General features: G+C 39.7%; 1 protein-coding gene and 3 non-coding genes across 7 annotated transcripts; all 4 read right to left on the bottom strand.

Moving 5' to 3' along the window:
* Window positions 1–88: 88 nt before the first annotated feature.
* On the bottom strand, window positions 89–27,510 carry eif4g1a (eukaryotic translation initiation factor 4 gamma, 1a). 4 transcript variants are annotated; one of them, XM_073853269.1, is made up of 33 exons: window positions 27,066–27,510; window positions 22,502–22,560; window positions 20,348–20,466; window positions 20,173–20,253; window positions 19,951–19,983; window positions 19,222–19,242; window positions 17,379–17,555; window positions 17,185–17,284; window positions 16,631–16,741; window positions 16,118–16,359; window positions 15,914–15,980; window positions 13,587–14,381; window positions 13,421–13,509; window positions 13,094–13,286; window positions 12,736–12,869; window positions 12,529–12,657; window positions 12,038–12,445; window positions 11,630–11,773; window positions 11,312–11,548; window positions 11,066–11,170; window positions 10,702–10,980; window positions 10,500–10,608; window positions 10,240–10,348; window positions 9,860–10,122; window positions 8,763–8,887; window positions 8,355–8,527; window positions 5,301–5,426; window positions 5,102–5,183; window positions 4,904–5,001; window positions 2,961–3,096; window positions 2,754–2,835; window positions 2,529–2,669; window positions 89–1,439 (listed from the first exon to the last, which is right to left on the bottom strand). In XM_073853269.1, the coding sequence occupies exons 3-33, from the start codon at window positions 20,420–20,422 to the stop codon at window positions 1,258–1,260; spliced, it is 5,046 nt and encodes a 1,681-aa protein (XP_073709370.1). In that variant the 5' UTR covers window positions 20,423–20,466; window positions 22,502–22,560; window positions 27,066–27,510; the 3' UTR covers window positions 89–1,257. The 4 variants fall into 4 exon arrangements, with proteins under 4 accessions (XP_073709370.1, XP_073709371.1, XP_073709373.1 ...); XM_073853270.1 differs by having other exon boundaries at window positions 12,038–12,430; window positions 27,066–27,509; XM_073853272.1 differs by lacking the exon at window positions 16,631–16,741 and having other exon boundaries at window positions 12,038–12,430; window positions 27,066–27,509.
* On the bottom strand, window positions 8,217–8,292 carry LOC129443533 (small nucleolar RNA SNORD66). Its single transcript, XR_008644195.1, has one exon. It is a non-coding gene; the product is annotated as a small nucleolar RNA SNORD66 (small nucleolar RNA).
* On the bottom strand, window positions 8,645–8,721 carry LOC129443534 (small nucleolar RNA SNORD66). Its single transcript, XR_008644196.1, has one exon. It is a non-coding gene; the product is annotated as a small nucleolar RNA SNORD66 (small nucleolar RNA).
* On the bottom strand, window positions 11,928–12,003 carry LOC129443532 (small nucleolar RNA SNORD66). The gene has a single exon (XR_008644194.2). It is a non-coding gene; the product is annotated as a small nucleolar RNA SNORD66 (small nucleolar RNA).
* Window positions 27,511–27,964: the final 454 nt, after the last annotated feature.

Here is a 27,964-nt window from a genome sequence, read left to right as displayed (position 1 = left end):
AAAGAATCTGATTTTCTTCTCCAAACTGACCAAGATCAGCAAATGAACACCTTAACCCCGAGACTACACATCCTTCAAACACACTCTATTTAGCAACTTGATAATCTTTTATTATTTGCAATGTTTTAACTCTCCAAGGTTTCCAGTTGGATGCGTAAGCATTAATTCCTTAAATAATAAAGAGCAAAAAAATATTTACACAATTTGTTTCAATAAAACTAATCAACGGATCACTGTAAGCACCTCTTACCATGTGGAAGAAAACAAATCTTAAATACAGGGAAACTGCCATTTCTGTTGGAAAAAATAAATGGCATTACATCAGATTTTTTAACTTTTAATTTCTGAAAATAAAACAAAAAAGAAACATTTTCATATATATGTACAGAACGCTCCTGAAATGTGTTTCCACTTTGCAAGTAGAAAAGGCTTTAGGATCATTACTGTCATTTCATCAAGTTGATTTTTCTATATGCTTCAAGTTTTAATGATTTCTCCTAAAAATCCACTGCAGGCTTGCTCAAGCAGGGCTTCCACGAAGACACCGATCAGTTTTTCAAGAGAGGTAAGATGCAAAAGTGTGGGGTAGGAGGCAGAACATGGATGGCTTATTTAGGAAGCATGTTGGATCACCCTCCTCTTCCAGCAGCACTAAAAGGTCAAAGTCCATCCACCATCATTCCTCAACTTCAACAGGGTCCACACCTTAACGAAGTATACAGGAATTAAAAAATACAAACGCTACTCAAATTTCATCCGTCACTTTCGAGAATTCAGCAAATACTATGCTCCTATACATTTTGTAGATTTAAAAACACGAATCGTCTTGCGCACACGCACACAATCCCCAAGAGCTTTGCGTTTGATCTGCTGTAACAAACCCAAAAGGACAAGATCACCCCCTCCTCTACACACAATATATGACGCCACTCCCGCTGTCATATACCACACGTTGCATATAAATCTATATTAACATGTAAGAGCAGCGTTGGTTTGTACGGTTTTCAAGAACTTCTCATAAAATATAAATGACGATGAATCGTTAACACGTGTAAGGAGTCCTGCAGAATTTTTGTTACATTTTATTTTCATTTTAGTGGATTTCAGCCACGACAGATATAGAGAGCAATAGAGGACTGAGAAATGATTGTAGTTTTTCTGAACCATCGAGTTCAGCTTGGTTGTCAGATATCCTTCTTTCACGAGTCTCCAGCACTAGTATTTGTCCAGTGCTAACCATGCTACTGTGGATCTGAATTAGCTGTTGTCAGACTCGTCCTCAGCCTCTCGTAACCATGTGAAGAAGGCAGTGACGGATTTCAGAGCCACACCCTTCCCCAACTGCTCGGCTGGGTCTTTGCTGGACTCCCATTTGTAGAAGGCCTCCTCTTTGATCACATCTTCATCATACAGGGCGTCGAAGAACATGCGTAGCAAATCTACGTAAAAGAGAAACACTATTTAGTGACACGTCTAACGGGAGAGATTAAAGGATTAGTCCATTTTCTTAAAAAAAAAAATCCAGATAATTTACTCACCACCATGTCATACAGAGTGTTGATGTTTTTCTTTGTTCGGTCCAGAAGAGGTTTTGTTTTTGGAGGAAAACATTCCAGGATTTTTCTTACTTAAATGGACTTTAATGAACCCCAACACTTAACAGTTTTAATGCAGTTTAAAATTGCAGTTTCAAAGGACTCTAAACGATCTTAATCGAGGCATAAGGGTCTTTTCTAGCGAATCGATTGTCATTTTTGGCAAGAAAAATAAAAAATATGCACTTTTAAACCACATTATCTCTTCTTCCTCCGGCTGTGTGACGAGCCAGTGTAATTGCATAAATTGCATGAAACGCACATTTAGCGGCCATTTTAAACAATAAACTGACACAAAGACATTAATTAGTATCATTCGACATACAACAGGATGGAACGGTCCTCTTTCTCCACACTTGTAAACACTGGGCCGTAGTTTCGTTAGGTCATCCGTGACCTCTTGACGTGATGACGTATTGCATGAGGTCGCTCTGGCGCGTCACAGAATCAGAGGAAGACGAGAAGTTGTGATTTAAAAGTGCATATCTTTATCTTGCCAAAAATGACAATCGTCTCGCCAGACAAGACCCTCCTGCCTCGTCCGGGATCGCCTAGAGTCCTTCTAAACTGCAATTTTAAACTGCATAAAAAACTGTTAAGTGTTGGGGTCCATTAAAGTCCATTAAAATGAGAAAAATCCTGGAATGTTTTCCTCCAAAAACAATTTCTTCTCGATTGAACAAAGAAAGACATCAACATTTTGGATGACAGGGTGGCAAGTAAATTATCTCGATGTTTTAAAAAAATTGACTAACCCTTTAAAAACCGGTGCTCTGAATGTTTCACACAAGCTTATTGACCAAAATTTGAGGAACAAAATTTTCAAATAAAATGCAGAAAAACTCAAAATATGGAAATTAATTTATAGCAAGGAATGTTATCCTCCGAATATAAATGATCAGTGGTCCCAAAGTGCACAAAAAAGAAACTTACTTGCAGGCTGCTCCATCTGCACCATGAGACCTTGGAGAGCGTAGAGAGCCTGGAGCTCCTTCGCTTCATCAGACAGATATTTCTGTAGCAGTTTGGCCCTTTGGTTAACCTGCTGCACATCCACCTTGTACGGGTTCTCACCTGTGCAAGTTCATTAACGCAAAATGCAATTAAAACTAGGTTCAGGTCCGAATAAAGTGTGTAAAACATAGAAGATTCACTCACATATGATAGCCGACTGACACACAGACGTCATCAGTGCCCGTATGAACTGATTGGAGCTTAACTGCTCCTCATCTAGGTTGGCCTCTAAAAGGACAAAAACTCTAGTCAGAACACACCCCAACACTGTAACTTTAAAACAGATCATACTGCAATACCGTAATGTTTGATGAAAGAGCCTTGAACCTTAGCCAAAGCACACACGCTCACCTCTACCCAGTCATAGATCCTCTGGTTGTTGGCTTTATCCTCGAACAATCTGTCCAAATGTTTACTCAGCTCCTCGGCGGTCAGCTCTTTCTTACTGGGCTTCTCAGACTCCTCACCCAGAGTGAACTCCATTTTCAACGAATAAAACATCTTAAGGAGCGGTGCGCTCATAAAAAAACACTAATATATAAGAGAGAGTCGGAGAAGCTTTTCCACTTCTTGGATGGTTCTCTTGAGCAATAAGACTAATGCACAATTCCATAAAAGTCTTACTTTGCTGCACGTTATTCATTTTCAACAAGCTGGGAAATTGCTTCAATTAAAATTCAACCGATTGCAGCAACAATTCAATTTTATAGTAGTATTTGTAATAGGCACTCTCTCATTTGGACAAAATCCTCATTTGGCTTCATTTCATAATTTACAGCTAATTTTTAGCATAATCATTGAAAACGTTTAATACATGGGCAATATTGCAACATTTCATATATATTTTAAGGCTGCAACTAGTGATTACTTTCTTAATTGATTGGGCAATTATTTTTCCGATTAATCAGATAAAAAAGCAGCCCAATTATGAGCTCCGCCAAAAGGCAGAAGACCTGGCAACGTTGCATTGCTTTTACCCAAGCTGGCGGTGAGCAGCAGTGCCTGAAAAATGTGCAGCTCGTGATGTATAAAGAAAACGTGACATCATGCTGTATAAAGAAACAGCACCTGAGTTTAATTCCAAGCCCACAGCTTGGGTTGTATGAAGCGGACGGGTCTCCACACTCTTTCTGATGGTCGTGCGGGAGCATGCGACTTTACAGACCAACTAATCGATCATGAAATTAGTTGACAACAAATTGTTGCAGCCCTAATATATTTGGAGACCTGGCTAAGTTTACTATGACAAAACACACGATTGCCATAGTACGGCACCTCTCAATTCTAACACCCTTTAAAGGTGCAGTGTGTACATTTTAGCGGCATCTAGTGGTGAGGTTGCAAATTGCAACCGAAGGCTCAGTCCACTGCTCACCCCTCACTTTTGAAACACACAGAAAGGCTACGATAGCTGCCAATGGAAATACATATCTTGGTCAGCTTAGTAAAAAAGTTTGTCCGTTAAGGGCTTCTGTAGAAACATGGCGGCACAAAATGGCGACTTCCATGTAAGGGGACCCTCGCGTATGTAGATAAAAAAGTCTAATTTAAGGTAATAAAAACATAACAGTTCATTATAAAAAGGTCTTTATACACCGCTGATCATATAGTTTTGTATATTACTTTGCATTTCTGTCAAGAGATTTTTCTAAAAATTACACACTGCACCTTTAAGTATTTGTTTATTTACAAAACTAAAAAAAGGTTTTGCAACCATTTATAGTGCTGTGATAGATCGTTGATGATATGTGATCCATACAGAAGAAATTAAGTTTAATATCAGAGTGAATGTTTAACCGACATGCTCTCTCTCTTTCTCGCTCTTGATAAGTTCAGAACGAAAACTTGCAAATATCTTAACCTAAACAACTCATGAGGTTAAAGCACGTCATGTCAAAAGCAATCCACAATATAACTATTGTGCTCATTTAAAATCAATGAAGCGTGCGGTGCTGGCTTATAAGCCATTTGCTTAATACAGTAACAGCTTTAAGAAGAAATATGAGAGAGCTGCAGCAGTAAAGTGTGTGAAAAGATAAAAGCTAGTTCAAACCATAGCACCTGTCACGTTAATAATTATTTTATAGAGATCTGTATTCTCTGTGTTTTGCACTACATTTAGTCTGACTGAATGTTTATAAATACATTCATAGATCTATTCAAGAATATAATGCATAGTAAGGCGCACACTTTGTAAAACTGATTTAAGTATTGTAGCTCTGACAGTGTTTCCCCAAACGCTAATAAATGGCAAACACACAACAGTTACAACACTGCTTATTCGATTTAGTACCTGCTCTGTAACAAACTTATTGACATCCTCATCCTCAGGCAGGAAGTCTTTCCAGCTAAGCCCCGCTTCTAACCACATTAATCCAGCCTTTTTGTGACTCTGAGAATTACAAAATGAAAAGAAAGGGAACAATAAATTGAAGCATTGAAAAAGTTGTTGAAAAAACATGAAAGTAAATATTTAACAGCATAAAACTCACTAATCCTTTGCAGAAAAGATTAAGCAATTCAACCAGAAAGACAGCTGCTTTTCCCATAGGCAGAAGAGGTTTGGACACCTCCCTGTGAAACAGAATGATTTAAAACATTTAAGATTGTTCATTTATTTCTTAGCTGTCAAAGTGTGCCCATTCATAAAAACTTACAACAGTAAAATACTTTACAGCAGCTGTGACTAACCTAAAGAGTTGGCCCATAGGGATGCCTCCATCTTGTAACATGGGTGTGATGATCTCAGCCAAGTAAAGCCAAATGTGAGGAATGTCAATGGCCATGTCGTCTGCTATTTCCAGAATCTCCTGCAGTCTAAAGTAAGCAAAGATCAATCATTAAAACCAAGAGTGCATTAACTCCATGTACACAATGAAGAAATCATGAAGCCTTTCGGGTTATTCATTTCTGTGCACTACAATTGTAGAGCGTTATCTGTACAACAACGTTGCAAGAAAGAGCTTTCAACCATGAAAAGAACAAAACAGTCATGCTATGAGAGCGAGTCTTAAGTCATTTACAGACAATCTTTGACTTTTCTTGCAAAAACCATGGGTTTAAATGTAGTTAACCAATGCATTTAAAGCTTTTCCAGACAGCGTTTTTTTACCCAAGTTGCCAGCCAGCATTTTTTTTTATAATTTTCATTATGTCATAAAGAAAATGTCCTTCTTTAAATATATAAACATACAATGTATCAAATAAAAGAACATACCCTCTTGCTTTCAAACAAAAGCTTCATCCTATCTTCATTTGTTCTCTTTTATCATCTTTCAAATATGAGTAGGTTTCGTCAAAAATACCATATTTTTAGCAAAAAGCTGAGGAAAAAGTTGGGGGAATAAAACTTTTCCATGCATTCTGACTAATTAAAACTTTAAGACTAAGCCCGCACTACGCCTTCAGGAGCTTGGGATAATCGGGAAATCTGAAAGCTGCTGTCCTTTATAAATCTAATAAAACTAAAAGATTCTTTGGCTATATAAACAACGTTAAACTACTCTACTTAACCCTTGTGTGGTGTTCGGGTCTGTGGGACCCGTTTTTAATGTTTACTACAAGAAAAATTATGCAATTAATTGTTGTTTCAACCTCAGATTCATTGGCCTTGGCTCATTTTCTATAAAGAACATAAAAATAAACAGCTTTATAATGACTGTACACTGTACACCCCCCCTACACATTTATATTACATATGTGGTGTTCGGGTCCACTTGACCCGGGGGTAATAAGAGAGTGAAAATTGAATGTGCTATGTAACTTCACTTTGTTTTTCTCTTATCTGGGACTCCTGTGAGTGCACGGGTGTGTTTGTATATATTTCTGTACATATGTGATGGATGCATGTCAGAGTTTTGTCCTTCTGCACTTGCTGTAACAGCGCAGATACACAACATTTTATATATCAAGCATGAACACTTGTCTGCCCCCACTGTCCCAAACACTTTACCTTTTTTCTAAAAGGAACCATTCTACATTTCACCACTGTATCCCTTACAAAAAATAACCATGGTTGTATTATAGTAAAAGTGTAGTAATCATGATAAACTGGTGTATTGATTACTATTTGTAAAACCATGAATTACCACAAAACCTATGGTGTGTGTGTTTGTGTGTGTATGAGTGTGTGAGAGAGAGTGAGAAATAGGGAAAGTAAAATTTCATATCCAACCATTTTCATCATTTTAGGTTGTAGCCAAAAGCAACACATTGTACTGCAGTGTGTGTGGACATAAGATGGACAGGAAGACACAGTATACGTCTATAAAATGCAAGAAATGCATATGCAACACAGCTACACAGTAAAAATCTGCTTCTTATGTGTTGTGTAGGCTGACATGAACAGGTTATGTGTTCAGATGAAAAAGTGATGAAAATACTTATTTTAGATAAACATCTGGGGGAGAATAGAATTTTCTTCTCTTATTTCATATTATCACAAAATCGAATAGCACTTTAATCTATATATAGTCCTCTACCAGTGGTAAATGACAAATATTCACCATAAATTCTGTCTATATAACTTGCAATGAGGCTAAAGTAATCATCTGTAAAAAGTTATACATAAATTTGTATGACTGCATTGGTTTAAGATACAAATAATACAGTGGGTCCACTAGACCCACAAACATTGTCTAAGTAACAGAAATATGAACACCACACAAGGGTTAATAATAATTGAATAAGTTTTCAATAACTTGTGTGTCACTGGAGATAAAGCATACAGGAATGCAACAACATATGAAGAGTTTGGTTCCAAAACGCGCTAAACGACATTTTTGAAAAAAATGAGTTACTGCCAAAACCAGTATTATATCAGGTCAGAATTTAAAAGTAAATTCTTAATTTTATGCAAAAGCCAATATCCGCCGTGTTATTCAGTCACATTTTTCCCCAAAATTCGATAAGCGCCACTCCTCCTTTTTTACAGAACGCAATAAATCCACTCCAGAAATTACAGCGCACCATTGCATGCAATGTAAACAAACAATGGCGGCGCGTTGAGTACACGGAATCCTAGTTTTCCGCATCTACTTCAACAAAATAATACTTTAAATGCATTGATAAGGCTGTGATGGTTTTCTGTGACGGGAAAGAAACGCCATCAACATCTAATAATTTACGCGAAGCACAGCATCAAGCTTCTCATGCTAACACATTGATCCCAGGGGATCTTATGAAAAACTTTACATTACTTTAGTCAAAGTCAACGAAAATCGAGCAGGACCAAAACATTTTACAGCTGATCGCTGTGAAAAATGCTAAGCGACGACGTCAAGTATAACCGCAGCAATGACAGTGATCTTACTATGGCAAAGTAAGTGTTTTGATTAATGCCATTAATGTTTATTTTTTTAATCAGTGTGTACAACTGTTCAACTAAATGAATATAAAATGGCAAAGATGAATGCACATTTGTACATTGAATTAATAGATTTCTAGCATTTTAAAGATGCTATGTGAAAGTTTGTAACAGAAAATAGTGTTTTTCTTGGTATAGAAAACACGTTTTTACCAAAATTTGTCTAAATGGATTTATTGCGTTTTGGAACCAAACTCTTCATATATTACCCTAACCAACAAATACAACCCTAAATGAAACTGTTCCTCAGTTCCTCAATCCCATCAGTGTAGATCAGTGGCCCAGACACGTGGCACAAAACAGAGGTCATCATAGGAACAGTGGTTACAATCTTCAAATGTCTTTGTGTCATAAATTAGCGATGTACATAATGAACTCACCCCTTATAGTACTGTTCAGCAGGAAGTATTCCAGCACTAAAAAGCTTCTGAAACAGCAGACCAATGTGCTCTCTAGCGATGGTGCTGCGCTCCAAAGTGGATTCCACACCATTCCGTACAAACACAAAGAGTAAAGATGAACTGTTCAGCTCCTGCACGCACTGCACTGCCTCCTATGAATCAGTAACAAGAGTAAAGTCAGTAAAAGTGTCTTTAAAATCTTTCAAGTTAGAAATGACTAGATGAATTAGCTAAAGGTGATGACATCTTAAAAGTTTTTTAGACAATGGCTCCTCAGTTCCTCAATCCCATCAGTGTATAATCAGTGGCCCAGACACGTGGCACAAAATAGAGGTCATCAGTGGAGCAGAGCATACTTTATGAACTATCTTGACTGAGCGCACATACCTTTAGATCATTGATGTGGAGATACTCTTCAATAATTGATTTGGATTTCTTATCCAGCTGGTCCTCATCCAAGGCTGGTTTGGCTTGAGTCGGAGGTGGAGGAGTAGGAGCAGACACAGGTTTCACTGAAAAAAAAAAGAAAAAACACAAAGAACATCAGTTGTGAACCTGTAATATTCCATTTCCACTACATCTGTGCCATAATTGGTAATCCTTAATAATCCTTAATAAAAATAATCCTTATTATTTTAGCTAAGGAGGGTCCATGACGGTAGGGGGCGATTCTCACGAAATTAGACTTATGAGGTGTCATGAAACATTTTGGTAAAAAAAGTAAATGCAAAGTAAGAGTATCAAAATAAGAAGCATACAGTTACAAACATCTCTTTGTGTACTATTGTGCACATGATTTCAAATGACATCGTACAAACAAATTTTGTTGTTTTTTCCACATTTAAGAGGAACATTTTCATTACCGCAACGTTTCCATGACTGGATTTGGGTTCTTTGACATGGAAATATTTAAAATTTAAAAAATCTAAAAAATAAAAAGCTTCAGTGCATGTTATACTATAAACATTTAGAGTAAAGAAACTTGTGGTATTTGGTGATCATTGGTAAATGTAGATAATAAGGAATATAAATCCTCCGCAACAATTTTCAATCATTGTTTAAGCCCTCAAGGAATTAACATTTTCAAAAAAAAATTGTTGGAAGGGACATAATTGACTGTGACACTCAAGATGGCTACCAGGTAAGCAGTTCTTATTTTTTCTCTTCAGATAAAAGTTGAAATTTTGTTTGTCATAGTACCTAGACAACTTTTGGTTTTCATTACTGAAACGAGTTTGTAAATGCATATATTTAATGTAATATGTTGCGGTAATGATAATTTTTGATAATGATAATCTAAAAAAAATTGAATTTCTAATATTTGTTAAATCCTCTAAAAATAATGCTTATAGTAAGTTTAGACCTTAATCTTATAAGTGCAAAAAATTAGGCTTCAAGTGCTTTGTAAATATTCTGATGCTGGACACCTAAATCTGGATTTCGTGAGAATCACCCGGTAGCAACTAAGGTTAGTTGACTCTCACCTGTATCTTTGCTTCGATCCCGCTCACGACTGCCCCTGTCCCGGTTTTCCGTCATGCTGGCAACGCGACGTACTGAATCCGGAGGTCCGCGGCTGTCACCTCTCCTCTCTTCATTTTCACGGCTGAAACTGCGCTTGGTGATGGCTGGACGGGGCCTGTCCATGCCTCTATCCCGGTCGTCACGCCTGCTATCGAAGCGCTCAAAGCGATCTCGGTCCCGCTCACCGTGGTCTCTATCGCTACGGTCCCTACTGGAGCTATTTCTGCACAAGAGATTGATGGAAATATGAATGGTGATGGTAAGAGACCATTTAAGATTTAAATTATACGATCACAATAGCATCAGTACCATGCAACGGGGATCCCAGCAAAAAGCTTACCTTTGAGGTACCCTACGATCAGACTCCAGCGAGGATGAAGACACTTGATGTCCAGCCTGCTGCAATGCAGAAAAGCGGTTGAGTGTGCTGGTGGCAGGTCTTCCCGGATCTGGATCATATAAAAAGGACAGCATTAGATAAGCAGTTAGAGTTAACAGCAAAACTTGACAGCAATGTTACCGCCCACGCCCAAGATAAGTGAAATAATAAACAGCTGGACATCCATGCAGAAAGTTAAATAAAACTGGGTGGATTTTCACCTTGTTCACCAGTAGACTTTGCTCCTGAGCCTCCACTGCTTCCTTTGCCCCAGCTACCCCACGACCCCTTTCCTCCTGGGGCAAGCAGCTGGTTGTTAAAATCACCAGGCTGTAGAGCGCAAAATAAATAATAACACGGTTAAACACATCAATCTATCAAAAACTGAGCTATGTATAAAATTTACTTGGTCAAAACCTTCACCTTCGTAATTTTACTGAGGCGACTGGTGTCAATCGGCCTGCTCTTGGTGGTAATAGGCACTACGTTCCAGCCCTCATCCTGCGTTTGGCTACCACGGCCCCCAGAAGAGTGCGGACCACCACCACTACCACGTCCCCTTCGCCCCTGACTGGAGTCATTTTTAGACAGCAGTTGTTGCTGTACTTTGGCATGCTCCCTGTGCTCTTCCATCTCTGCCTCTTTATGGATCTGATCAATGGTTTTAGGACCCTGATCTCCCCTCCTGGGCACCCAGTTGTTCTATACACAGATAAGATTAAAGTTTAAATCTTAACTTTATGCATTTAAACTATGGCGAGTAAATACAAAACAAGCATGTAGCTACCCGTCGAAGGTCTATAACATCCTGAAGCATGAAGCGAATTCTAGATGATGTCTTTTTCTCTTTGATGATCTTCTCCATCTGGTGGAAATATTGATCCATACGAGGCTGCAGAGAAAAAATGACTTTGAATTTCGGTGTGGGTGCACTGGATTTTTTTGACACAGTGACAGGCTGACCGCCACTAAACCAGGTTATAATAGTGACATAACAATATATCATACAACAATATAGTCTGCTTTACATTACCTTGGCCTTCTCAAAGTCTAAGTCTTTGCCAATGGTGGACAGCAGTCTGCAGAGGCACTCCAAGCTCTCCTCATCATGGTTCTTCAGGAGCTTCACGATGCAGTCGTGCATGATGGGCTCGGTTAGCATTTTCAGCTTGAACAGTTCGCCAATGAACTTGATGTTGCCGAGCGACCTTCTGCGTGCTTTGTCCTTGGCCTCCTCCAGTTCTTCTTTCAGACGCTGACGCTCCCCTTCCTGTAGTAATAAACAGCAGTTTCATTTTAGCTAAATATCAGAAGACAACGAGGTAACGTATATTTGAAAAAAAATTCGTACAGTGGCAGCATCCAGCTCTTTCTGTTTCTGCTCAAATATCTCATCATCATCTTTGTCCTTTTCAAACTCCTTCTGACAACGATTGAGCAGCAGTTTACGAAAATTCACAGTGACTTCCGGTTTGTCTGAAGTGGGGACTTTAAGCTGAAAGAAAGAGACAGATTTTCTTTAAAAATATTAAAAGTACATTTACAGCATTATACAAAGTCATCATCTAAGAAAAGGCTGTTTGTTTTAAAGCAGTACTATTTAAATTTGAAATATACTTTACGACAAGAAACTTGTCAACAAACAAAGGTTTCTCAGTTCCTCAATCCCATCAATATAAATCAGTGGCCCAGACACGTGGCACAAAAAAGAGGTCATCACTGGAACCACAAAATACATACAGACAGCTCTTTAACTCACCCCCATAAGGCAGCGGCACATGTTGGCATAAGCTACGGAAAAGTTGGGTTCGGAGATGGCTTTCTCGAAGATGAGGTCAATGACTCCCTTGAGCCTCTCTTCTGTGTCAATGGTGAGCTCTGTCACCTGCTTCATCAGTTGCTGGAACATCTGTGGCGTAAGCTTGTTAAGGACGCTGCGCACGCGGCGGAAAAGCTCCTGCGTTTTTGCGGCTTCTGCATCCTCATCTTCAACCTCGGCAGGACGGCCTTTGGATTGCTTCTTAACCGAGGGCGTCCACGCGTTTTCGGCCTGGTTGAGTTCAACGTTGTCTTTGAGAGACAAGCTTGTGATGATCTTGGGATTGCGATTGACCTGCTCCTTCCCTCGGCCAGGCTGAGGGCGTCGACCAGACTGAGAAGGGTGCAACTTTTAAAAATAAATGATCTGTCTCAAAATGCAGCCACTTACTTTACTGACTTTTGAATAGTAAACAAAGAGAGTCAACTGACCGGTCCTCGTCCTCCGCCTCCTCCTCCTCCAGATGACTGTCTTCCCAGGTTAGCATACGAGGGTGTGAAGTCAGGCCCACAGTTCATCAGACTTCTGGGGTCTATGGGCCGCAGTGGGGTTTTATTGGCCTGCACGAGAAAGAGGGTGATTTTAAAGTATGATTTTAAGACTTAAATACTTGAATCTCTGATAGATGGATGCCTCACCTTGTCCAACACTACATCACTGATGTGTGGCAAACCCTCGGGTTTGTTCATGCTCACGCTATTGAACTGAAAGCCAAGCAAGAACTCCCGATCGTATCGTTTCTTCTCCTCTGGGTTGATAGGCTTCCACTGCTCTTTAAGGGTAAGAGTCAAAAGGAAAACATCAGAAAATCTATGCATATATTCTGAATCCACTGTTTTTAGACAAACGTGCCTGCCAAAATGCAAAATATTTAACAGTAAATCCTTGAAACAAACAGGATTAAAGAAAAAAAAAAGAGGATTTTGAAACAATTTAACCAATCATGTGTAGCAAGGACCAATGATCTCAAACTGGACAACTGAATGACTCTCTAACCTTCTTTATATGTATACTTCTGTTCAACAGATTTGGGTGCTTCTGGTTCAATATTCTCAGTGTCAAGTTTGTCCTCCTTGTCCTCCTTATCTTCCCACGTTTCATCTGATTCCTCTGGTGGCGGGACAGGGGGTGGAACCGGGGAGGGAGCTTTCTGAACAACTTCTGGCTCAGGCGCAGGCTTCTCCTCAGGCTGAAATGGGTACAGAAGATCACGGATAAGCCAAGGCATTCAATCTTATTACCACTTTTTTGCTCTAGAAATGACTGCACAAGTAAATAAAAAAGGTAATAATGAAATAATTATCTTTTAGAATTACTACAAACCTCTTTGAAAGCATCCAAGACATCTCCCACATCTTTCTTATCCAGATCCTTGAACTTTTTCTTCTTCCTTGACACTGCCATCATGGTAGCTAAGCAAAGAGATGTGCTAAAGTCAGGCTTGTTTCTGGAGAAGAACAAGAGTACGAATTAATGTGTTTTTACATACCTTGCATAGTGGTCTCCTCAACAGGACAGCTTGTTGCAGGGATTGGGATCTCTTCTTGTTTCTGCTCAACTTCTTCCTCAACAGGAGGTGCTTTTACAGCAGCAAGGCAGCTCTGCTGGACCTGGGCAACCACTGGTTTATCAACCGGATTTGCGGAGCACTCGGACATCACTTCGGGAGCCTCTTCAGGGTCCTGAGGCAAACCGTTAAGCATGGGCTGCTCCTTTGACTCCTCAATGACAGACTCTGGAACTGCTGTTGCTATGGTTACAGGACTAGGGGCCTTAGAAACTTCTTCACTTCCGTTAGCTACAGCAGGAGCCTCCACGGGGGTGGAGATGATGGTTGCTGAGCTCGAGTCAGATGGTGGCTCTACGCTGCCGACAAGCTCCGACTCGATCTCCTTGGCTACGTCTTGCTCCTCTTCTACAACTTCAGCAGAAGCCTGCTCTGTCTGAACAGAGGACTCATCGGACTCTTGTGCAGGGGCTTCTGGGACCACTGGAGCTTCCACGCTGTCACTAGTTTGAGGCTCTGGATGTTTGGGATTGTTTGGAGAAGTCAAAACTGGTGGAGATGCACGAGATGCCGTGGCGATAACGTCAGTGTCCTCTTCTGAAGGAATGGAAACCTTGCCCTCAGGTGAAGCAGGTCTGACCTCAGGCACAGGTTTAGATTTGTCGACCGAAAGTAGAGCTGGGGCTTCCTCTGGTGTTTTTGATGGAGGAGGGGTAGGGACAGCTGGCGGAGGGGTAGAGACAGCTGGAGGAGGGTCCACGAGCTTAACTGGATCGTCTGAGGATAAAGAATGGTCAACAAGAGAGACAAAAATCAGCTAGAGCAAACAGAGACAAAAACTTCACATTTTTGATACCTGCTCAGTAAATAGCTGAGAAAAAGTTATTATGAAGGTCTTGGCTGCTTTTTGGCACAACTTCCTTTTTGTAATTTGGTTGTCCACTTCTAAAAAAATACCTATTAGGCTTTTGACTTAAAAGTGCAGTGAGTAAATTTAAGCGTCATCTAGTGGTGAGGTTGCGAATTGCAACAAACTGCTCAGCCCACTGCTCACCCCTCGGATTTGAAACGCATAGAGAAGCTACAGTAGCCGCCACCGGAAAAACATGTCATCGGAGACAAAAATGTTTGTCCGTTAAAGGTGCAGTGTGTAATTTTAAGAAGGATCTCTTGAAAGAAATGCAAAATAATATACAAAACTATATTATCAGTGGTGTTAAAATGAACCGTTATGTTTTTATAAACTCTTATTACACGGCTCTCTGGAATGCTTGATTCTGATTGGTCAGTTGAGACATTTGCAGGTTCGTTCTTTTCAAATAATAACCGCTCCAAATTAATAACGCATAGCCGGTACTACTTGCACGAGTAAAATCGCTCCGCGCCAATAAAGATCAATAAAGATTACTGTCTGTTTGGCGCCATCTTGTGACAAACACTGGACAACCACGACAAGACACAGACAGCTTACTGAGACTGAACTTGACAAAATAGAGCATGACAGCTACGAAGCCAACACACACAAAAATACAGAATGGGGATTAAAACTTCTCAAAGACTGGCTAAAAGAGAAAAAATGGAGACAGACAAGTATGAAGCAGAGGATCTTAATAAGGTATTACGATCATTTTATGCATCTGTGCAAAGTTTCACGGAAGGATAAAAATGTTAATTTAAAACAAATATGCCAATAAAATGTTTAAAATTCATATTCATGTCCAGTTTTTTTTCTCATGTGGCAAGTAGCCGTGTAATAAGCGTCGGGTCCTGATCACACTGTCGGGGCTTATTTCCCAATAACTACCGGCTGCCTCTACATTATCCCTTACATAACGTTTTTATCTACATACACGAGGGTCCCCCCACATGGAAGTCGCCATTTTGTGTCACCATGTTTCTACAGAAGCCCTTAACGGACAAACCTTTCTACTGAGTTGTCTCCGATTATGAAATGTTTGTACGGTGGTGGCTATCGTACCTTCTTTATGCATTTCAAAAGCGAGGGTTGGGCACTGGACTGAGCCGTTGGTTGCAATTCGCAACCTCACCACTGGATGCCGCTAAAATGTACACACTGCACCTTGAAAGGCTTCTGTAGAAACGTGGTGGCACAAAATGGCCACCTCCACGCAAGGGGACCCATGTGCATGCAGATAAAAACATCTCATTCGAAGGTAATAAAAACAATGATTCATTATAAAAAGGTCTCTATACACCCATGATAATGTAGTTTTGTATTTTATATTGCATTTCTGTCAAGAGATCCTTCTAAAAATTACACACAGCACCTTTAAAGAAAGCCCACTTACCAGAAGTAACAGGCAGAACACTTTCACCATTGGTCTGGACAGGACCTTCAGATTCTGGGCCACCAGTCTGAAACAAAAGCACACAAACCATTAAAACAAAGTGTTGGTAATGCCAAACTGCACAGAACTGTCATATTCAGTATTCAGAGAGGACACAACAACAAATGAAGCACATGGACTTTAAAATACAATGTATTTACAAACCTGTGGAGGAGTGGGTGTGGAGGTCGATCGCCCACCGGACATGATCTCTTCTGTAATGTCTCTCCCTCCCTGGTTGGGGTCACGTATTCTGATCTGTTTGCGCTCTCTCTTGACTGGACCTGTCTGCTGAGGAGGAGCTTGCTGTGGTGGTGGGGCTGGTTGCTGTTGCGTGGGGTTTATTATGACCTGCGTGTTGGCCACTGATGATTGGTACTGCTGTGGTGCAGGGTAATAAGCACCTGCTGGGATTAGAAAAAGAAAGAAACGAAAGCAACTTATTAATAGTGTCTTGAAGGAAAAAACCCACATAACGTACTTTCCCCACCCACCAAATACCTCCTGACACTGAAGGAAAAATAGTAAAATAAAGCCTAAAACGATTATAAATCAAAAAGGAAACTGTACTGATTAATAAATCTAAGAAAGCTGTCTAAAATTGGGTGGGGTGCTCGCTTCCTAGACCAGCTAGCAGGACAGAGGTGTAACACAAGCAGCCCTATGGTTTAGACTCACCAGGATAACGCTGGGAGGTGAGAGGAGCTCCATGCAGCGAGAGACGTCCGTTCTCTCTGCCCGCACCTCTCCCCCCACCCCCCCGCCTTTCCCTCCCTGCCAGAGAGGGATCTGAACTCAGCCAAAAAGAGGAGAGGAAAGACAAGAGAGAAAGAGATAAAGGTAGAGTGTAAGTAAGAGGAAACACGAAGCAGCAGATATAAGACCCAGGTTAGACAACCAACAATCTCTGTAGAAAAAGAAAACTAGGTGTGTAGTGGTTAGTTGTGATAGAGCGGATGTGTCAAGAACATGTCCAGGAACGTGTGATATTTCAAGAAATTAAATTTGCAAAACAGAGCTCATTAAAGAACGCCAGTGCACTTTCTGATTTTAAGCACCTCCATTCTTATTACTGTAATGAGGCAAAAACAAAACACGCATGCAAAATAAACCATCAAGAGCTCTCCTCAGACCTACAACCTATCCTAGTCAGACGTGATGGTATAGAAGTTTAAATGGTTATTACATGCATTTCTAAATGCACAAATGTGTGCAAGAGCAAAGCCTCTCACCATATGCATTAAAGTCAGTCGGATTGCTTCCGCTGTAAAAGCCTGCGGATCCACTGGGTACCGGGTACTGCTGGGCCTGGGGCATGTATGGACCACGGTACTTTAATGAAAAATCAAATGCTGTTAGAAACAGGCTAACTTTTTAATTTTAACATGATTTATTACGCATTTAATCATTTAATAAATACAGTTACCTGTCCGTGTAGGAAAAGAGCATGGCCCTGAGGGTTGGCATACGGCAACTGTTGCTGGGGAATCATCATCACCTGTGAGGTAGGCTGGTAGACGTGAGTGGGTGCAACAGACCGAGGGGTGCTGCTGGGTGGGACCCGAGGGGCACTGCCTTGCATGTTGGGCCTGTTGTAGTATGTCTGTTAAAGGAGCAAGAGAAGTAATTTAATCAAACTCAAAATGTTGGCTATTAAATCATTTACATTTAGAACAAGTCTGCTCATGTATGCGACACCTATTTTATATAACCAAAGACTTTCAATTAACTTAAAATTTGCATGTCATAAGCTCCTCCAAAACAACAAACGCAATCTTTACACACAACAGTCAAGCATGTTTTAAGTCTTGGATTTGACTATAAGGGCTGGTGTGATAACCATATTGGGTTTTGTGCAACATATCTTAAATTCTGCACAGCTTAGTTACAAATAGTTTTTAGTTCAAGTAAAGACTAGTAATCAGTAGTAACCAGAAGATAACATTTTACTAGACCATGTTTATGCTGTGTTCACACCAGCCGCAGTAGAGGTGTCAAGCGCGAATGATTTCAATGTTAAGTCAACGTAAAGATGCGTTGATGCGGGTCTAGAGGTCTTGCGGTGCGAATGAGGCGTTTAGCACGGGACGAGCACAAGTTGAAAAATTTGAACTTTGGCGGAAAAACGCACTGCGTTAACCAATCGGGAGCTAGGGCTGCACGATGTGAGGAAAAGTTGCGATGTGCGGTGACATTGTTTAATGTTGCGATGACAATGTGAGTTGCAATAAATATATTTTATATTTTTTCATGCTTTAGGGGCCATTCACAAGTCGCGCCTAAAAACGCGTGGAAAACGCTAGACACGTAGGTTATTGTCACATGACCTGCACGCTTGTGTCATTCTGAAAAGTTAAAATGTTTTTGAAAAGCCTGGAAAAAAACGAGCGTGTACACTCAAAATGTTCAAGCGTCCAACTACGCGCGGTAGACGCGAATTTGACACCTCAAAAGTGTCTGGTGTGAACCCACAGTTAGACCATGATGTGCAGTCAAAACAAAATGGTAAAAGGAATGGTTCACCCAAAACTCACTTTAATGCCATGCTAGGTGTATTTGACTACCTTCTTTTAGCTGAACAAATTTAGAGTTAATAAAACAGTTCTAGGCTTGTAATGGCATTAAATAGTGGCTGCATGCATGAAACCCATCCATCATCACAATACTTATGACTCCAGTGAGTTAATGTCTTTTCGTTATTGGTTCTTGTGGGTCTCGTGACCTGCAGTCAAAAGACATGCGAGTACCAATGATTGTCTAGCTTACAAACCTGCATGCCGCATTTTAGATCCAGATGCATTTACAATTAAACCTGATGCATCAATTTCAAAATGTTCATTGTTCTCTCTCACAAACATATAATTTCACTTCAAAATAAATATACTAACCCACCATCTTTATGATAATGGGCTAAAAAAAAAACGGGTCCCATTTATGCAATTACAAAGCTAATGTGATTGGCTGAAGAAAATGTCATATACACCTAGGATGGTATTAAAAAGGTAGGTTATGGGCTAATTTTCACTTTGTGGTAAACTAAATATAATACAAACTGATATGATGCGCACCTTCTAACAACTTCCAAAATTTAAGCATTCGAGATCTTTCCTCGTTCTGCTATTAAATGCCCAATTTTGTTGAATATCCGGTTTCACTACAATACACCTGCAATGACATGCACTGACCTTATTGCATGCTTATAACGTTCAGAAAGCTGGAAAGCTTTGACTATTTGTGGACAGACAGCGAGAGGAGAGAGGACCAGTTACCTGCAGTGACCTGAATCCACCCTTTAGCCACACAAAACAGCAGAAGAAAGAGTGGAGAAAAGATGTGAAAGAGAGAAAGAGACGACAAGAAGCAGCGGTCAGTATGTTAGCCATCAGCACTGAAAGCAAGCATCACGCATGCACAGTTAAGAAAAGCCTGAGAAAACGGACGTCAGTGACACAAAGGGAACATGGTGATCGAAGATGACAATGGTGTACAGATGAGAATCATAGAGCTAATAAACATTCACGCAGCCTCAGACAATTAGATTTTGGGTTTTAGAAATGTGTTCTTATGCAAAACTGGTTCAATTTTGTTCACAAATACTGAAATTGGGAATTTATGATGTTTGGTTCAGTTAACGGTTCTTGATTGCCTGCACTGTTCTGCCAATGTGAACATAAAACCTTACTAACACTGATACAAGACTTCTTAAAGAAATAATTCTCCCAAACATTGGAGCTTTTCCATTGTGTGGTACTTTTCGTTACATGCATGTGCATCACACGTGTAAAAGATCAGCGTGTCAGGTTTAAATATGGAGGCACAACATATAAATTGCTCAAACTATTACTCGTTTTCTCTCACAAACATATAGTTTCACTTCAGAAGGCATTTATTAACCAAATGGAGTCACGTTAATGATTAATGCAAGTGTTTAACAAATTTTTTTCCCATTCATTCACTTTTAAATCAAGCACGCCCCAGTTTATGAAAATGTATAGTACCTGTTGGTGTAAAGCACGAGGCCCTGGGGCAAACTGGGAGGAAAGTAAAGAGTAAAAGGTCAAAGTTCAGATGCACAAAGGAAACAGACACTGCCACATGTGCACAATTTTTCCTCCAACACAAGCAGGGAGGCACACAAAGCTTAGCCACAAAACACAGTGAATGTATTGCTGGAAGTGGAGTTTTATATGGGAACTACAACAGGGTTTAGGATGGTTTACCTGTCTGGGTTGCGGTGCAGTGTTCATTTGTGGAGCCTGGCCAGGAAAAACAACAGAGGACTGGCCTTGGGGATAGGCAGCCTGTAAAAGACATCGCAATAACAACAATGTTAACAAGAACTCTGAAAATCCTCCTTATGCAGAAGTTCAAAAACAAAGCTGTTTGGTTTTTTACCTGTGTCAATCCTGGTGATTGGGCAGGGAGGGGAACAGCTGTGGGTCCTGTGAGAGGCTGTGGTGGTTTATTCATCTCCTGTGGTTCTGCATGAGGGTGCCTCACACCTGCCTGCCAAACTAGTGAGTCAGCAAAACATATGCTTAATAATGGGTTACACAACTGGGAACAAGTGCTTTTAAAGTATGATTTAAAGTTTGGAAAACTAGCATATCAAAAAAGCATTCCAACATCAACATTAAACCACGAAGCATGCAAACATTTACAACTCCAATGGGCTTTTCACATTGCATTTAATGCGAGTTATCTTCGTTCTAAATCCTGGTTTTACCCCTTTAGAGGAACGTTTGACAAAACACCTGAATAAGGAGTACAAAAATATCCCAGAAAGCATTTTAGGAAAACGCGATAGGTACACACGCAGTTGAACGCACAGGCTTGCAAAGCATAGTTCATTTGACATGTGCACTGACATTTGGCGCATGCGCAACGAGAAATTGCACTACCTCTATTGGCCTAAATGCTACATACTGTACGAGCAATCATCCAATTATGACTTTTGACTATAGGTGCGAAGAGACACTTCAAAACGAGACATTGGTTGACGAGACAACATATTTCATTGCTAAAAACAACGTTATTTTTTGTATTTGGTATAATACAATGTGTTTGAGTAGTTTATGGTTAAAAAACACATTATTTTCCACATACCGTACTATTTTGTAGCTCCAGATTTCACTCTCTTCCTGAAACGCTGGTCAGATAACACTGATTGGCCAGATAACCTGTACGTTGTGATTGGTCTGAATACTTCTGACGTCAGCCGGAAATGTGACGCTTTTTACCATAAATTCGGTTGCTAACAGGAGTTAACTTAAGAGTCTGGGTCGAAGCGGGAGGAATTATGATAATGTCGGTCTTGTCTAAATCACCAATCCCAGAAAGTAAACTGTTGCCTACAATCTGTGGGTTTGTTGTAGCCCAAGAAAAAAGATTTATGATAACTCGTGTCATCGTTTACTTTGAGGTATGTACCTTTTGCATATCATTAACATGTACTAATACACACTTAACCACCAAAGGAAATTTAAAACGTGAATCGGACAATATGTGCTTGTTAATAAAATCCTCAATGATAAAAGTTAGGGGTGTAAATTTTTCTGCATCTTGAGCCAAAATGTGCAATAGTGACAATCGCTGAGGTATAAATAAATTAAATTGAAATAAATATATTGATATAAAAACAAAGCTGTTAAACTTAAGCATTTAATTGGTCACAAAACTTCAGATCTTAGTGAAAAAAGTGCTGCAGTGTCGAAATAAAGGTACCTTATAGCAATATTTTATGTGCGGCATCGACATGTCGTATGATTAGAAATATAATCGATGTATCTATCCATATTGGTTTATCGTTACACCCCAAATAAAAATGTTTAAACTGCTAAAATGCTCCAATCGTTAATGATTAATAGTCAAACACAACGCAGGTTTTAGGAAATGCTATTTGCTACTAATTTATTGACAAGCCAAATGCGGTACAGTGAATTAAAGGCGCCGTTTCTCCCTGACGATAACTGAACAGAGTAAAGGCAGACGTCAACCTTCCAAAAGGTATTTTGTTTTGTTTGGTATCTCTCAGTTTAGAATTAGGCTAGATGTATTTGGATTTTTCTTTCTCTACTACTCGTGTAAGCTCTCAAAACTGCCTGTGTGCTGCAGCGCTCCCATAGTTGACTTCCACCTTTTGGTTCTGATAACGTTGCGCTATTATTTTGGAAATTAAATACATATGTGCAAAAAATTGATTTTTTACATTTGTGAATCAATTTTCCACAACAACCACATCGCAATGCATCCAAGAATACGATTTTCCCCTCACCCATTATTCCCAATCCAGGAAAAGGTCTGGATCAGCCCAGCGCATCCCTAATTTCGTCACATCCATATTGTTGACACCACAAATATGAACATTAACCCAAGGTTTAGGAATAAAGTGTCACATTATAAATGCCCAGGGAGATTTCTTACCCCCTGGTAAAGTATAAGCAGGGTAAAACAGATAACACAGCATTCCGTTTACTCAGGATTCGGAATAAGTTGGGATTAACCATTTCTAGTGTGAAAAAAACTCAAGTTATTTTGTGAAATACATACCTCTAAATTAGTATTCAGATTCCTTAGCAATCCTTGTGTAGTGTTCTCTCCACGTCACACTGGAGAAAAGAAACAGTGATGACAATATATTAAGCAATAATTAGCTGATGGCTTTAGGCATAAAACTCTAAGATATGCACAGTGCTGTATACACAGTGATGATCTAGTCATTTATGAAGCACAGCATATAACAATTTGCACCTGTATTTATAGGAACAAGGTCAAGTTCTCCCTTAAAGCAGTATGATGTTTCTCTATACACTTTTCAAATACACAATTACAAGCCATTATTGCTGTAGTATTCTGTAATTTGCTGTGGTAAGGTGTCTTGAAACTCTTCAGCACCACTGGCACAACGCACTAGCATAGACGGAATGCAGACAGCTAATTCTGTACTAAATATTAGAAACTTTCACTAATAATGTTATCACAAGATAATAGGGGTGTCACGATTCTCCAAATTCTCGATTCGGTTACATTTTCGATTCGATTCTCGATTTTTAATTCTTTTTTTTGAAAGACAAAAAATGATAAGCCATTATTATTTATTATTATTATTATAGTTTCACATTAACAAGCACATTGGGTTCTTTTCCTTGCATGGGGGTTTGTGGGCTTCACTTTACGCGAGAGAGCTTGTAGAGAGAGGATACCTTTTTGCACGCACATGGACTTAATGCGCGCGTCTTGGACTCCTAATATCTGAAATAAAACCAGTGCGTCATAAGCAGCTGCGCATCTGAAAACAGTGCTTTAAGTGTAAAATACCGAACTTGTCCTTTAAATTAGCTTCTTGAACATGACAAACCATCTTTCACTGACTGGGGGGGTATCAGGACAAAAACTAGAAGAACTATAAAACACCACACACTACAACAATAAATACTGTGTTTAATATAGTGTGTCCTCAAAAAGCATAAATATAAGACCTCCTGTAGCAAGTAAAAAAGGGTGGAGGTCTACTAGTGTAAATCCAGATAAGGCCAACCCACACCCATAAGATATTGAATGCATAAAGACTCCTTCACACACAGACTCCCACAACCCACAGCTCAGCTGAGAAGGAATGAAAGCATGCATTGCAGCAGGTGGATAGCTCAGACCAGGGGTTGCAGAGATAAGATTTAGGGATGTCTGCCGGCCCCTAGTGACCCTCAAACAAAAGAGGAATGCATCTTACAAAGTGTGCTTAAATACACTTAAAAAAAAAAAAATTCAGACAAAATGAAGTAAAAAAATGAAGAGATGCAAACACTTAAGTCTGCAGTGTGCTCATGTACTGACAGATATGATGCACCTGTGCCAAAATAAAATATTCATTTACGATTGTGTACAGTGTACTTGCATAGACAAAGTAAGCTTGTAGCTTGACTAAGTAAAATAACCTTGAGTTTATATATAGATGTACTTATGCAGACTTAAACCTATTCAGGACCTACCACATACAAATTAAGGTGAAAAAGAAGTTAATATGGACAAAGCCAGAAATGGACAGTAAGAATGTAGAGGTGAACTGGCTGAACATGGCATCAAAGGGGGAAGGGAGGATATACGCGTGTAAAATATAACCCATGGCCCAGCCAGCCATGACATACACATGAAGTGTTTTGGGGGTGGTGGGGGAGGAAGGCTCATAGGTATTAGGAAAGCACTGGGAATAACTGACAAGATAGCTTTATAACGACCTCACTAGTTCAGTGGTTCCCAAAGTTTGCGACCCACTCAGGTACGTGTAATCTATCCCGGGACCCACCAACATATTTTTAAATGGAAATATAAGGGAAAATACACATTTTACCCACTTTTATTATTAAGTAGTTTTTATTCTCCCTGTCATTTTATTAATGAAATGCAAGTTTAATTAAAATAGCAAAATATACATGAAATCATAATCATTGTCACTTAGTCATTAATTGGGCTAAACTGTTTTGTGTCATTCTCCACAACAGCAAAGCCACTATTGGGGAGCCACATAATCCCACTGTGTGACCCACAAGTGGGTCTTGACTAGGATTGGGCCGATAGACAATTGTATCACGCATTGACGATCGTCAGACATATCGCCAATAGCAGGCTTTCATGACGATAGTTGGCGATGGTTATAATTACTATTATCATAGTTTGACATTAACATGCGCATTGCGTGCTTTTCCTCGCATAAGAGGGTTTGTGCGCACTTAACGTGAGAGAGCTTGTAAAGCGCACAGATTCCTCCTCGCACGCACCTGGACTTAACGCATGCGTCTTGGACTCTTGCTCAGACCTAAATGCACGCAACATGTAGCGCATATGATTCGGACTCTTCCTCGAACATGAACTTGTTATACGCACGGTAGTGTTGGGCGATATGCCCTATTTTCAGATCGTCCTATCGTCAGCCTGTGAGATCGGCGATACACGATACTATCGGGGGGCGTGGCAGTAGTTTACTCTTTTTTTTATTTGTTAATTTTTACTCATTATAACAAGTCACTTAATGGGTGGACAAAAAAAAAACAAGACCGTAACACCGTCATGACCGCAACCTTCTTAAAACTGATGCCATTAAAGCGAGCGCGTCATTAAAATCCTATCATGATTACTTCATAACTGTAAAAACATGCATTTGCGCACGCACACACACGTGCGCGCACATACAAACTATGCAATGCATTTATTTAGTGCTGTTGCAGAAGACTACACGTGTCAAGCAGTGGTGCTCTCATAAGGTGCCTTTTTAAACGCATCGACGGTCCAGCGGAACGCGATCATATTTTAAACACAATTATATATTAAACACGAGGGACGTGTTGCTACAACTCATTGAAATGCATATCATAAACAGTATTAATACCTAGTGATCTGACTAGTTCAGACAGAGCGCAGCTCTCTGCACGTACGCGAGAGTGAGAGAGAGGCGCTAATATGCAGCGGGTCATATTTTAAACAAAAAGTAAAGTTTGCATCAGCTCGCATGAAACGCATTAAACTGAACAAATAAGGATTACTACTTTAGTTTATGTTTAGACTGCGGACAGACGCGAGAGCGCGTGCACGTGAGACAGAGAGAAGCTCATGTCTTTTCATTAAACAAAAAAAATTAAGTAACAGAGAAAGTTACTGGCTGATTAAAAAAAGATTTATCGGCCGATACCAATAATAATAATAACTAAAATATTTGCCGATATATCGGCCTCTGTGATATATTGTCCAATCACTAGTCCCAACCCACAGTTTGAACCCTCAAAACTATATAATAGGATCATGTTGTGAATGTGAACATCATATTTTATCTCTAAATTCGATAAAAGGGTTCACACTGACCACAATCCGAGATCAAGAAAAAACAGGAGACAACCAGTTAAACAAAAGCTCTGTATGGCAACTATTAATCCCAACTCACTACATTGACTCATGTGACCTGACACAGCCACGAGGAAATAAATAAACTAAAAGAGCAAATTACTTGAAATCCTCAAAATATTATACCACTGACTCAGAGGTAACCACCCTGTCCCAAAATGCTCAAACGAAATTCCAACAGCAAAAAGCTTTGGACCCCAGAACTGTAATAATTAGATTTTTTTTAAGTTAAAACTGCAAGTAAATATATGAAAAAAAACATCATAAGGCTGTCGTTTTCAGAATGTTCAAGCTTGTGTGGGCTCCTCCAAAGCGAAGTACTGAGAGGAAACCAGCGAGCTGCTCCTACAGACGTGTCACACCGCAGCCATGATGCACTGCCGGCTAACAGCGCTAGCCTCCATATGGCACTGACACGTTCACTAGCATTGCACTAATGACATTATAACAACATCTTTCAAACCTAAGACCGATAATTGATCATGTCAACAATTAATCTGTGACAAACCAAGTAGATTAACTTACTCTGTAAAACAAAAATTATCCCAGGCCTTTTCTACATGTGATGCCAACATCCATTTCAACGCACTAGCTTATTAGCAACACCTTTCAAATTAATGACATAGTAAAAGCCGATGATCAGCGAGTCGATTGTGTAGCCGTTGCACTAATTTATTTAATCTTTCTTTGCGTACGAGACACTTTGGCAAGGTTGCGCTAGACAGAAAGCCGCGAAGCAGTTTTCACGCGCAAAAACTTATTCTAATGTCCGCGTGACGAAATTCCCATTATAACCGTCACTCAGAAATGTTTCTGTCCGAAACGGTTTATAAAACAACAGAGAGCACGCGATCCAGGGCGGACGAGGCACGGAAACCCAAACGGGGTCATCATTATTATCAGAAACTGCACCAATTTACTGTCCAAATTTATGGGGACTAAATCCAGAATCCAAACCAACACGATTGTTAAACTGGAGAAATGTAAGTGTACGGAAAGAAAACGCTTATTGACATAAATAATAACCGATATATTAGGCGTAATGAGGAAAATAGCCCTTGACTAGGTCAATTTTAAGCTTTAAACGATGAAAATGTTTGCTAAGTGACATTTCAGCGACATTACACTCGTCATGACAATCAATGTAGGCCCACTTGGCCCCTACCTATTATCGGTTTATAAAGCGGCTATCAAAGTTAGCATAAGCAACGGGATTACTTACCCGGCACGCCAGCCAAATAGGAAAACTTGAGGGAAGAACTTCGTCAACGTGTTTCTTTGTAGTTTGGTTTATTTTACTTAGCTAACAGAGGGCGTCTTCGTTTCCAGGGGGATATTTGGATGGATCAAGTATAAAGTGTTGGCTAGCTGCTGACACTTAAGGTTTAAATCCCATGTAGCGTGCAAAGGCAAGAAAAAGTGACAGTATGGGGGGAAAATAATAAATACAGTTTTCAGACGTTACTGCTCACAAAGCTGATGCCCCCAGAACAAGCCTCTTGCCTGGAGGTCCATGATTAAGGCGCGGATGGTGACGGATTGCCGGTAAATTGACCACACTTCTCCTTATAAACGCGATCAGAGCAGAGCCATGGTGCTTCAACGCTTCTCCCCTTGAGCCCGCAGAACCGGACGGAGTGCTCGCTGAGCCGCGTGACTATTTCCGGGTTAACCTACAGGGTCATTCGGGAAGGGTAGAAATAGGGCGCATATAATAAAAGTCTCCTGTGTTCATAGGTCATTAAGATTATTTAATATTATACTCGGGAAACATTACAATAAACAAAAAAAAAAGTTATGCATTATGCTATTATGCATCTTTTACCAAATTCTCAATAATAAATAAATATTATAATTATAATGATTGTTTGAATAGTAGAATAAACATATAAGTGTTTGGTAGTGCTTTAATTAAGTGTTTCTCAACCGGGGGTACGCTGTAATTGCAGGGGGGCTGTAAAACCATTTAAAGACTTTTTTTTAATTATCTTACATTATTTTTTGTTTTATTGAGTATAAGAAATTTTTAGTTTAACTAAAAACATAATTAAGTTTGAAATTACAAATTGTTTTAAATTACCTCACGTGTATTTTTATGTTTACATTAAACAAAAGATTCAA

This window comes from Misgurnus anguillicaudatus, chromosome 2, assembly GCF_027580225.2.
Source record: "Misgurnus anguillicaudatus chromosome 2, ASM2758022v2, whole genome shotgun sequence".
In the NCBI taxonomy this organism is placed as follows: domain Eukaryota; kingdom Metazoa; phylum Chordata; class Actinopteri; order Cypriniformes; family Cobitidae; genus Misgurnus; species Misgurnus anguillicaudatus.
This window is presented reverse-complemented; position numbering and strand designations above follow the sequence as displayed.

Coding starts and splice junctions, on each gene's coding strand:
- eif4g1a (XM_073853269.1), bottom strand. CDS start 20,422: ATGAATAAACCACCACAGCCTCTCACAGGACCCACAGCTGTTCCCCTC. Junction 17,285..17,378: donor CTCTTTTCCTACACGGACAG/GTAACTGTATTT, acceptor TTTTCATTAAAG/TACCGTGGTCCATACATGCC. Junction 12,870..13,093: donor GAAGTATACATATAAAGAAG/GTTAGAGAGTCA, acceptor TTACCCTTAAAG/AGCAGTGGAAGCCTATCAAC.